The sequence below is a fragment of the Taeniopygia guttata genome, chromosome 1A (assembly GCF_048771995.1).
Source record: "Taeniopygia guttata chromosome 1A, bTaeGut7.mat, whole genome shotgun sequence".
In the NCBI taxonomy this organism is placed as follows: Eukaryota; Metazoa; Chordata; class Aves; order Passeriformes; family Estrildidae; genus Taeniopygia; species Taeniopygia guttata.
This window is the reverse complement of record NC_133025.1, coordinates 49,687,875-49,697,111: the sequence shown is the minus strand read 5'-3', so window position 1 is coordinate 49,697,111 and position 9,237 is coordinate 49,687,875. Positions and strand designations below refer to the sequence as shown.

At 49.3% G+C, this 9,237-nt stretch overlaps 2 protein-coding genes across 3 annotated transcripts; one reads left to right on the top strand and one right to left on the bottom strand.

Annotated features, from left to right (window-relative positions):
- Positions 1 to 425: 425 nt before the first annotated feature.
- On the bottom strand, positions 426 to 3,822 carry C1AH22orf23 (chromosome 1A C22orf23 homolog). Of its 2 annotated transcripts, XM_002195831.6 has the most exons (6): positions 3,688 to 3,822; positions 3,370 to 3,432; positions 2,830 to 3,006; positions 2,223 to 2,357; positions 1,049 to 1,149; positions 426 to 754 (listed from the first exon to the last, which is right to left on the bottom strand). In XM_002195831.6, exons 1-6 carry the CDS (start codon positions 3,776 to 3,778, stop codon positions 650 to 652), a joined length of 672 nt encoding a protein of 223 aa, XP_002195867.5. In that variant the 5' UTR covers positions 3,779 to 3,822; the 3' UTR covers positions 426 to 649. The 2 variants fall into 2 exon arrangements, with proteins under 2 accessions (XP_002195867.5, XP_072779508.1); XM_072923407.1 differs by having other exon boundaries at positions 3,370 to 3,822.
- Positions 3,823 to 3,887: 65 nt separating this feature from the next.
- On the top strand, positions 3,888 to 7,733 carry POLR2F (RNA polymerase II, I and III subunit F). Its single transcript, NM_001348565.1, is given in 5 exon segments — positions 3,888 to 3,926; positions 4,049 to 4,118; positions 4,254 to 4,384; positions 5,876 to 5,947; positions 7,515 to 7,733. Coding segments are annotated over 5 exon segments (384 nt in total). The 5' UTR covers positions 3,888 to 3,906; the 3' UTR covers positions 7,606 to 7,733.
- Positions 7,734 to 9,237: the final 1,504 nt, after the last annotated feature.

Here is a 9,237-nt window from a genome sequence, read left to right as displayed (position 1 = left end):
TATTCTGCATACCATGCTTTCATTAACCAAAAAATCACAGCAAGTTCACAGCAAAGAGCAGCAGCCACTGGGGTGAAATTCCCTGTCCCTGCTTGGCACAGCTGTGTTCCTGAGTTCCTGCCCAGTGGGCTGCCACCAGAGGTTTGCTGATGCCGCAGGTCACAGTCACAGTGACCTGCAGCAATGCCAAGGGCTGTGATTACACAAGGCTGTACAGCTGCACTCCCTCCAGAGACATTCCTGGCATCACAGGGCCAGGAGCAAGCAAGTTACAGGTATGGTGTCAGCGTGTGTTACCATCATGCTGTCACAAGAAACCTCCACCTCTGGGTAGATGGGAAGGAATGACATTTCTATGGATGGATTGCTGAGGCACTGCAGAGGAAAAAGAAGGCTCTGCTTTGTCATGTTTTGGGAGCTGTTGCTGTGTGTTTTCATGTCTTTAATATTATTGAGCAAGAAGGGATCCAGTGTGTGGGAAGGATTTTACAACTTCTGTCACTGTGTATGTACAAATTGGTCCTGCCTTCTAGTTTCTGGCAACAGATCGTGCTGCCCCCTCTTTGGAAACAGACACAGACTAGCCTCTGATGCCCAGAGTCTGGGAAGAATAGGTGGGAACAAATTGCACCTGTGTTTTGCCCTTCGCCTAGTCTTGGAGATTGGATTTGTTCCCAACAGGGAAGGCTTTTGTCATGATATTTCTCATTTCCTCACTTCTCTTCTTGTCAATGCTCTCCATCTCATTCAATTTCTGCAAAGTAGAAAGGGGGAGAGCTGAGTAGGGAGAAAGCCAGCAGCTTTTTTTTATTTCTCTTGCCAATCTCAAGAATAAAAACTCTGTTTCCCTGATAAAGTTACACACAGAGATGGAAAGAAAGCTGGAAAACTGCTATCCACCATTCCCCACATTCATGCCTGAGCTGTGCCATGAAGGAAAGCAGCTCTTTGCCCCCTTCCCTGCTCAGATATCAGAGAAGACTCTGCTTTATGATCTCTGACATGTGGGATTCCCTTCATGCACTGTTCAGCCAAGGCCCTTGCATACCTGTGAGATTTCAGTGAGGACGACCCCTTGATACTTCTTGCCCTGTCCTAGAGCTTCCATCTCTTCCAGGAATTCCCTCCTCTCTTGAATTTCATTCATCACTGGTGGATAAGAGAAAGAACTGTGGAAACAGCATGCAGCCAAAAAGCAAGAAAACACATTTCTGTCTAGATCTGAACCCCCAATTTCCTAAAGTTCTGCTTGAACAGCAGCCCCATCAAGGCAGGGTGATATCTGCTGTAACACTCACCTTGCCCAACATGTCATCACGATACCTCAGCAGTCCCTCACATAATGGATATGTTCCCTCTGCCCAACTTCTTACCACTCCCTGACTCCCAGGAACAGCAGTTTTCTAGTTTTCTTTATGTAGACAATTCTCTTTTGCTTGTGGGCAATTAAACCAGTTGGTGGATGGAGACAGAACCTGCTGTTAAGGTTTATAAGTTGATATGTGTCACCCAGTAACTGCAACCATCCAAGACCAGGCTGCTGCTTTGCAGCACAAACAACATTCAGCTTGTGACAAGTGTTGGAGGCTACCAAGCTTGTGTAAAATCAGCTGCACTAGCTCCCTGCAGCAGGGGGTATCCCTTTTGTACACACTATTCTAGCAATGCCCATCTTTGTGCTGCCCTGGCTGGCAAAAGGCTGCCAGGGCTGTACACACACACTGAAGATTCAAGCACAGAAAGGTATAAGGCAGTGTTTTGCTATCCCAGTATACACTGCAGGCCAGAGTCTTTCACTGCCTCAAATTCTGCCTGATATTCAAGCTTTGCTAGTATAACTGCTGTGATCCTGGAGTGGAATGGCCCAAACTGGTCAGGCTATCAAGTGACATGGTCTATGTTGAGTCATACTTGCTGGGAAAAGGACCAACAGTACCTGAGCTTGTTTCCCATGTATCCCTGCACATCCCCAGGCTATCCCCTGCCAGCAGGGTGCATTTTGTGTGGGCAGCCCATCTGCCAGCAAACCTCGTCAGTATAAGCTCTGTGAGGATGGCTGGATCAGAGTGTCACAGCAGCGAGTCCTTTCTCTTGGGAACTGGCCTTTGTGGCTCCTCCTGTAATGTGCTTCAGGTTACTGTCAACACAGCTGCCAGCCCAGCCCTAGGAGGGAGCTGGCTTCCCAGGCTTCCTGCCTCCCTCCTGGGGACATGACGACGTACATTCTTCAAACCGGTCAGCCTCAGCTATCTCCTCTTCCTTTTTCTGAATGAACACCTGCTCCACTTTCTCCTCCACCTCATCCTTCCCTGTTGCTAAAATGTTCTGAAGTCTTCTCTTCTCCTTTTCCAAATCTCCTAAGAATGACAAAGGAAAAAAGCATTATTATCAGCACGTCTCCTCATGGAGGAGCCTGACCACACTGCTTCCCTGCTAACTGTGCCAGAGGAAGTGTTTCATTAATGTCAGTCCATCCCTGGACTGTGTGCAAGCACCACATGGGTGTACAGAGCCCACCAAACCAACATCAGAGGTGTGGTTCACATTTATGTGCTAAAAAATCATGTAGTGCCCCTTCCTTACTCAGGGACTGTGCAGGTCGCTATCACCTGTCACCCCTCAGCTGGCAGGCAGAAGTCAGCGAGTACTTACAGGAGGTGCTCCCTCAGAGATCCGTTTCTGAAGCATCTTTGCAGACTGAGAGCATGAGGACGTGATACAGCAATTCAGATACACTGCCACTGCTGAGATTGAGGCAGGGGATGGACAGAAGGAGAAGAGAGGCTCCAGGCATCACCATGTATTTATTATCAGTGTTCGCTGACTTACGTGTGGGCTGTGGCTTGAATTTCTCCCGGGTGTAGGCATCCCCTGCCTGGCAGACCCTGGCAGGTCGGAGAAGCGGTCTAGCTGGAAGCCTGTGTGGCTGACAGACTGCTGGGGAGGAAACAGTTACTGGCTGTTTGCTGGATGGGGAGAATCTCTGAAGGGGCAGGGCATCTCCGCCTGGGGGACGAACCAAAAATAACAGCAAATCAGACAGGAGGGACTGTGAATGGATGGCTCAGGGCCATTACCAGCAGATCTACCTGTTAATCTATAGCAGCATCACAAACGAAGACCCCAGTGCCCTAGATGTCTCACCCTGGTTACTGGGCACGACAGACTGCGGTTCAAGTCACACCGTTACGCCTTGTTTCCTGGGTGACCCGTGGGGACAGCTCTCCCCTTGTCCCCATGTGTCAGCAGCCGCTGTGCTGCTGGTTTAAAGCATTCGCCCATCCGAGCAGGCTCTGGGTGAATGCAGAGATGCAAAAGCTCCACACCACAGCACAGCAACGGGCAGGAGAGCCAGGGGGCCTCACTCACGTTTCACATAGTCCATCAGGTATCGCTTCTGGGAATGCGTCATCTGCAACTCCTCCATCATCCCTGAAAAACACAACGCGTCGATGAAGAGGCAGCAGAGCCGGGCTGGAGAACCCGCTCTAGGGTCACCTCCTCTCACAACTCCAATCCGAAAGGGAAGATGCGGGTTTAGGAGACTCCAGCCGGGGCGACAACACCGGCGACGGGCCCGCCGGTTGCCGGACCGCGGTGGGACGCTCTGCTTAGGGGCGAGGCGCGGTGGGCGGGACCCCGGCGCCCCAAGCAGCTGAGCGCGGCCTCGGCGCGCTCCGCCGTTACCTCTCACGAACTCCCGGGTGCCTGTGCTGTACCGGGCCGGCCTGCCCGCCGCCGAGAGCCCGCCGCGGCCCGGGGACCCTGCGGCCTCCATCGCCACGGGCGGGACGGGGCAGCGGCGGCGGTTGCCAGGGCAACGGCGCGGGATGACTTCCGGTAGCGTCACGGCAGCGGCCGGAAGTTGCTCCCGGAAGTGCCGGTCAGGAGCGCCCGGCGGGCAACATGTCTGACAACGAGGACAAGTGAGAGCGGGGCGGCGGGCGCAGGGAGGGAGCGGGGCGGCGGGCGCATGGAGGGGAGGCAAGGCGCCGGCGCGGGTGGGGGCGGCCCGGCCACAAGTGCGACGTGTGTGTCTCTCCCGCAGCTTTGACGGGGATGACTTCGACGATGTGGAGGAGGATGAGGGCCTGGAGGACCTGGAGAACGCGGAGGAGGTGGGTGCCGCTCGCAGGGCCGCGTGGCGGCCTGGCTGCGCGGCTGCTGTGGCTGGGGAGGCCTCAGCGGCTCCCCCCACACCTCGGCCTCGGTGGCGGGTGCGGCTGAGCAGCGGCGTGGTCTGTTTCCCCCAGGAGGGACAGGAGAACGTGGAGATTCTGCCCTCAGGAGAGCGGCAGCAGGCGAACCAGAAGCGGATCACGACCCCCTACATGACCAAGTACGAGCGAGCCAGAGTCCTGGGCACTCGTGCCCTGCAGATAGCGTGAGTATTGCCCACTGTGTCCCCAGCACTGCTGCAGCTGTGCCTCCTTTTACACTGATTAGCGCTTTCCTCTTCCCTTAAAAATTCCCAGGTCTTCTGAATCCTTTGCATGACTGCTGAGCTTGCATGTCATCCTCTGGTAAACTGAAGCTAACTCTTTATTGCACCTGAAGTCTGTGTGTCTCTCCTTGCCTGAAACTGTGCTACGTGTGCATAAAGAGGGAGCATTTAGTAGCCACAGTGAGTTTTCCTAGATCACAGACAAAATTACTAGGGAATGGGACAAGACAGTTCTGGTTTCTGTTTTTCCTCAGAGAGTCAGCATGGACTTGAGAGTTCATAACTGGTTTGTGAAAGGTGATGTTTGAGATAGAGATGCTTCAAAACAACTTCAGTTGATACCTCAGGGCTGTAGGAATTGGGAGTGAAGAAACCAACCTGAAATTTGTTCCAAATGCAGTTGCATTGTGGGTAGCTGTAAGGTTTTTGAAGTATTTGCAATAAAAAGGCCTTATTTAGAATAGACAATAACATTTAAAATTTACTTTAAGTGCTGTCAAGGCTGGCTGCTCTTAATCCATTTGACTTTTTAGATTTGTTTTAATAATAAATATTGGTGTGCTTTTTGAGAAACTACCTTCTGAGAGAGAATGTTAGACATTGGCAAGGGTTTGAGTTTCATCTTGTTTATATCCACCTTCATAATGAGGCTTCTCTGGTGCATCATTTAGAAGCTCACAGGCAGGCAAGCTGTTCTTTGCACAGCCTGTGAAGCTGTTTTATGCATGTTCTTTCAGTTGGTGAGAGGCAAGAAGAATGAGGGGAGATAAAGGCAGTGCCAGGCCTTTAATCCAAAACACTCTGGCACCTGGTTCTGCTTCACCAGCAACTTCTACTTCCAGTTCTGAACCCAGACCAGCAGCAGCTCCCATGCCCTCACCCACACATAACGTGAGCTTTCTCTGCCACCACTGTCCAGGGCATGGGTGTAGTCACAATCCTTTGCAAAATGCTGATTTTTTTCTTCCAAGAGGTAAAATGCCTTGTAAATCCAGCCCTTCTCTTCTCCTGATCAAAGCCTGGGAGCTGTGAGTAGGTCAGAATGTAAGCGATGTGTTGGAGCTGTAGAAGGTCTGCTCATTTTACAGCAATTGCAACCTTTTAATTGCATTAATTTTAGAAACATTCTTTTCTACATGTTCAAGTATACAGCAGAGGGCGACTAGGAGAGTGGATTTGACCAGTCCTTGAGCTTGAGCTGGTTGGCAGAGCCCTAGGGATGGGACAAGAAGAGCGCTGAAGTAAAAGTTTGGTCTGTAACCATCTGGGGGAATTTTCTCCTTCAAGTGCACAACAGAGCAAATCAGTTTTGCCAGGATGGTGTCCCACCCCCCTACTTCATTGGCTGTTGTAGAGGTGACACAGGTAAGCAGGTGTTTAGCTCTTCCCTCTCTGTGTTTTTGCTCAAGTGGCTGTTGATGTTTTTCCTAGGATGTGTGCCCCTGTGATGGTGGAGCTGGAAGGAGAGACAGACCCCTTGCTCATTGCCATGAAAGAACTCAAGTAAGTCACAGATTTTGTACCGATTTCTGTAAAGCCAGCAGTCCTCTCCTCATCCCAACATGTAGCAGTTTGGTCTAAGACAGCCTTGTTTTCCATCAATATCAGTGAGCACTATAGCTGCCTTTTCCTTTTTTCACCCTGTAGTTTCTCCACAGCTGCTCTCTCCCAGACTAGTTGCTCCTGCAAACTGATGATTATGAGTGCTCTGGACCTCTTCTACTTCACGTTCCCAGTATTCTTTATTTCTGTGATGGGATCCCAAGGTCCTCATCTTTTGGGAATTGATTTAATTTCCCAAATGGAATTGTTTTGAAGCAGCCAGCTGAACAGAACTGTGTTCAAATGAAGTGCTAGCAAAAATTAAAATAAGGATCAGGCTGATGAGAATGTTTATTTCCTGCACCCTTCCATGCTTGGCTTCTTGTCCTTTCCCCCTGCTTACAGAAAGGTGAATAAGTCCTTTCTGACTGCAAAGAGGCAGCTTTTGGATGACCACTTGCAGGCCCACTTTTCCACAGCAGAGCTCCCTGCTGTCCCACAGTTTTCCTGTGAAGTCCAGTTCACATGGAAGCAGCTGGACTCTGTTACTGATTAGGTCACTGTCCTTGAACAAAATTGTCCCCCTGCTTCCCCGGTTTCTCAGTGCACAGAAACTGCTCTTGCAGATTTTTTATCTATGACAGCTCCCTCTGCCATTGCTGAAAGCACTTTAGGTCATATTCCTGTCTGATCTCCAGGCTCAGACTGAGTTGCTTCTGGTCACTGCCTGTGTGTGAGTTCTGAAAAATAAGTCAGGGTGGTGTGTCCTGTTCTGTGCCAAAATTCAGTTGTAATTCTTGGCATTGGGGAGTTACTTTACTACTGGAAAAACAACCTCCCTGAATGTAAAGAAGTTGTGTTACTTTTCAAGTCTGATACACTTAAAACCTGATGCCCTGGCTGGATTCCAGACTGGCTGATGATGCTTTGCTGACTTAAACCTGCTTTCATGAAGTTAAATTGTATTCAGAATTTTTTTGCTCTTTAATTGGAAGCACTGTGAGCAGGTGCTGTGCTCCACCCCAGCTGTAATAGGTTTTGGTACCTGAATAGTCACTGTTTCATGTATCCTTCTTGAAATGTAGCTGATGCTCTCAGGATGCAAATTTCTCTGTAAATACCAGTTTGTCCTGGTACTAAAAATAGTGTTGTGTGGGGAAAAACCTTCTGTCAAACAAAGAGTGGATTTGTTCTTCAAGTACCTGGATTTATATTTTCCCCCTACATCAAGGTTAGATGCTTATTGTTATCTCTTAGTGGGTTCAGACCGCTAGGCTGAATTCCTGCAGGAGCATCAGAGGTCTGGGAGGTCTTGGGTGTTCATAGTCTGAGGGTGCTGAGTGCTTTGCATCTACAAATGACGGAATTTTGTTGGGACCTCGCTATATAGTATCAAACACTGGTGCTGCACAGCTCTCAGTTAAATCTGATGAGCTTATTGGAGCCACCAAGCACCTCACTTCCATCACCTGCTGAAGTGATAGGGTGGAGATTCTGACATTTCTGTTCATCTCTCTCTTCCTTTCAGAGCACGCAAGATCCCCATAATCATCCGTCGTTACCTTCCAGATGGGAGCTATGAAGACTGGGGTGTGGATGAATTAATTATCACAGACTGATCAGATTCCAGCCATTGTTTTTGGTTTTGCATTTCCAGAGTTGTTAATATTTTGGGTAGCGTTCGTGTAAATAAATTCTAGATCTCCCTATTTTAAATTAAATGTATTTGGGTTTTTTTGCCCTCTGATTTTCTCTTTCAATCCTATATGTCTGAGAGATAACTTTCTTAGCTGTCTCCATCAGTCTGGGGATTTTTTTTTTCTGTGTGTCATGTACTGTATTAGTAAGATTAGGGAGCCGAGTGCAATGCTGTTTTTTCAGCTTTCTTACACTGTTGAAGGCCTCATCTTTTAGTTAGACCAAAGTGTGCAGTAACTCCCTCCTCTAGAACTGCTCCTCCCTGGTTTCAGGACTAATGCCCAATTAAATTCCCGCTGTACAGAAATGCTCTGGCAGGTACTTTGGCTTCAGAAAGACTCCAGCCTTCAGCCACTGTCCCTTCTTAAAATAGGAGTGCTGAGACACCTCCATTGCTTCCCCCTAGACAGTTGGCCCTTTGTGCCCTGAACAGGTTGCTGTGGAAACCCCCAATTTCCTCTTTGGCCAGTGCTGACTGTGGGGCTTCTCAGGAGTATCGTAGAGCAGCTCTCATCAAGCCACCTATTGTTTCCCTGCTCCCTTGCTGCTTATCAGAAGTGGGGATCCCCTTTCAGTGGCACTGCCCCAGCCGGAAGCGTGGCCGCCCCTCGCTGTCCCACCAGCTCGGCAGGTGTGGGTTGTTGTTGCACTTGCTCCTGGTGCAGCTGTTCTCTGACACACAGTGGAACTGAGGTCCTGGGGATGGACAGGCCATCTCAGTTTAACATACCCTGATGATTCGTACGGTGGCACAACTGCAGCTAAATCCTAGACTTCCTTTGATCTATACTGTGGTGAAAGATCAGTCATCTGTCCCCTTCAGGTACCTGCATTCTCACCTCTGATGTGCTGGGAGGTAATGTGCTTGAGTCAAGAGTTGGGTGGATGCCTTGCAGTCTGCAAAGGCTTCCAGCCAGCTACAGATTTTCATCACTTCACCTAGTTTTCGTTTCTTGATCCGTGTACTTAAAGGTTCTTTCTCTGGAAGATCTGAGCTTGAGCAGAACACACCAAATTTTCTCAATTATCTTGCGAATAAGATCTCTCAGAGGTTTTGGTTTCTATTTTTAAAGAGAAGAAGGAGGAAGGTGCACCTCACCTATGGTTCCTGCCTTATATTTTTTTGTGCTCTGGTCCAGAAATAATATTTCTGACTAGTTTGTGTTAAAGCTTGTACTTATATATAAAGTGATCATGCTCCATGTGTGGCTGGTGCCTGCGCATGAGCATCCATGTCCCAAAGGGAATTTATACCCACCTGCCTGGGAACTTGGCTCATGTAACAGCCATGAATGTCATTCTCTTACTGCTTCCTGTAAAAGCACCAGTCTATCTTTCCTCTCTTGTTGTGCACAGGAAGGGCTGGTTTTGGAGGCAATAATGCAAGAGCTGAATGGGTCCCTGGGTGAAATGACAGGTCAAAGGGGATGTGGAGATGTTTGCAGGTGCATGGAGGGGGTTGACTGTGAAGAACGCAAATGCTTCCTGGTCCAGGCCACCCTTACCAAGAAAAGGTTAATTTGCAGCACTGTGGCCTTCAGCCTTCTCCCCCC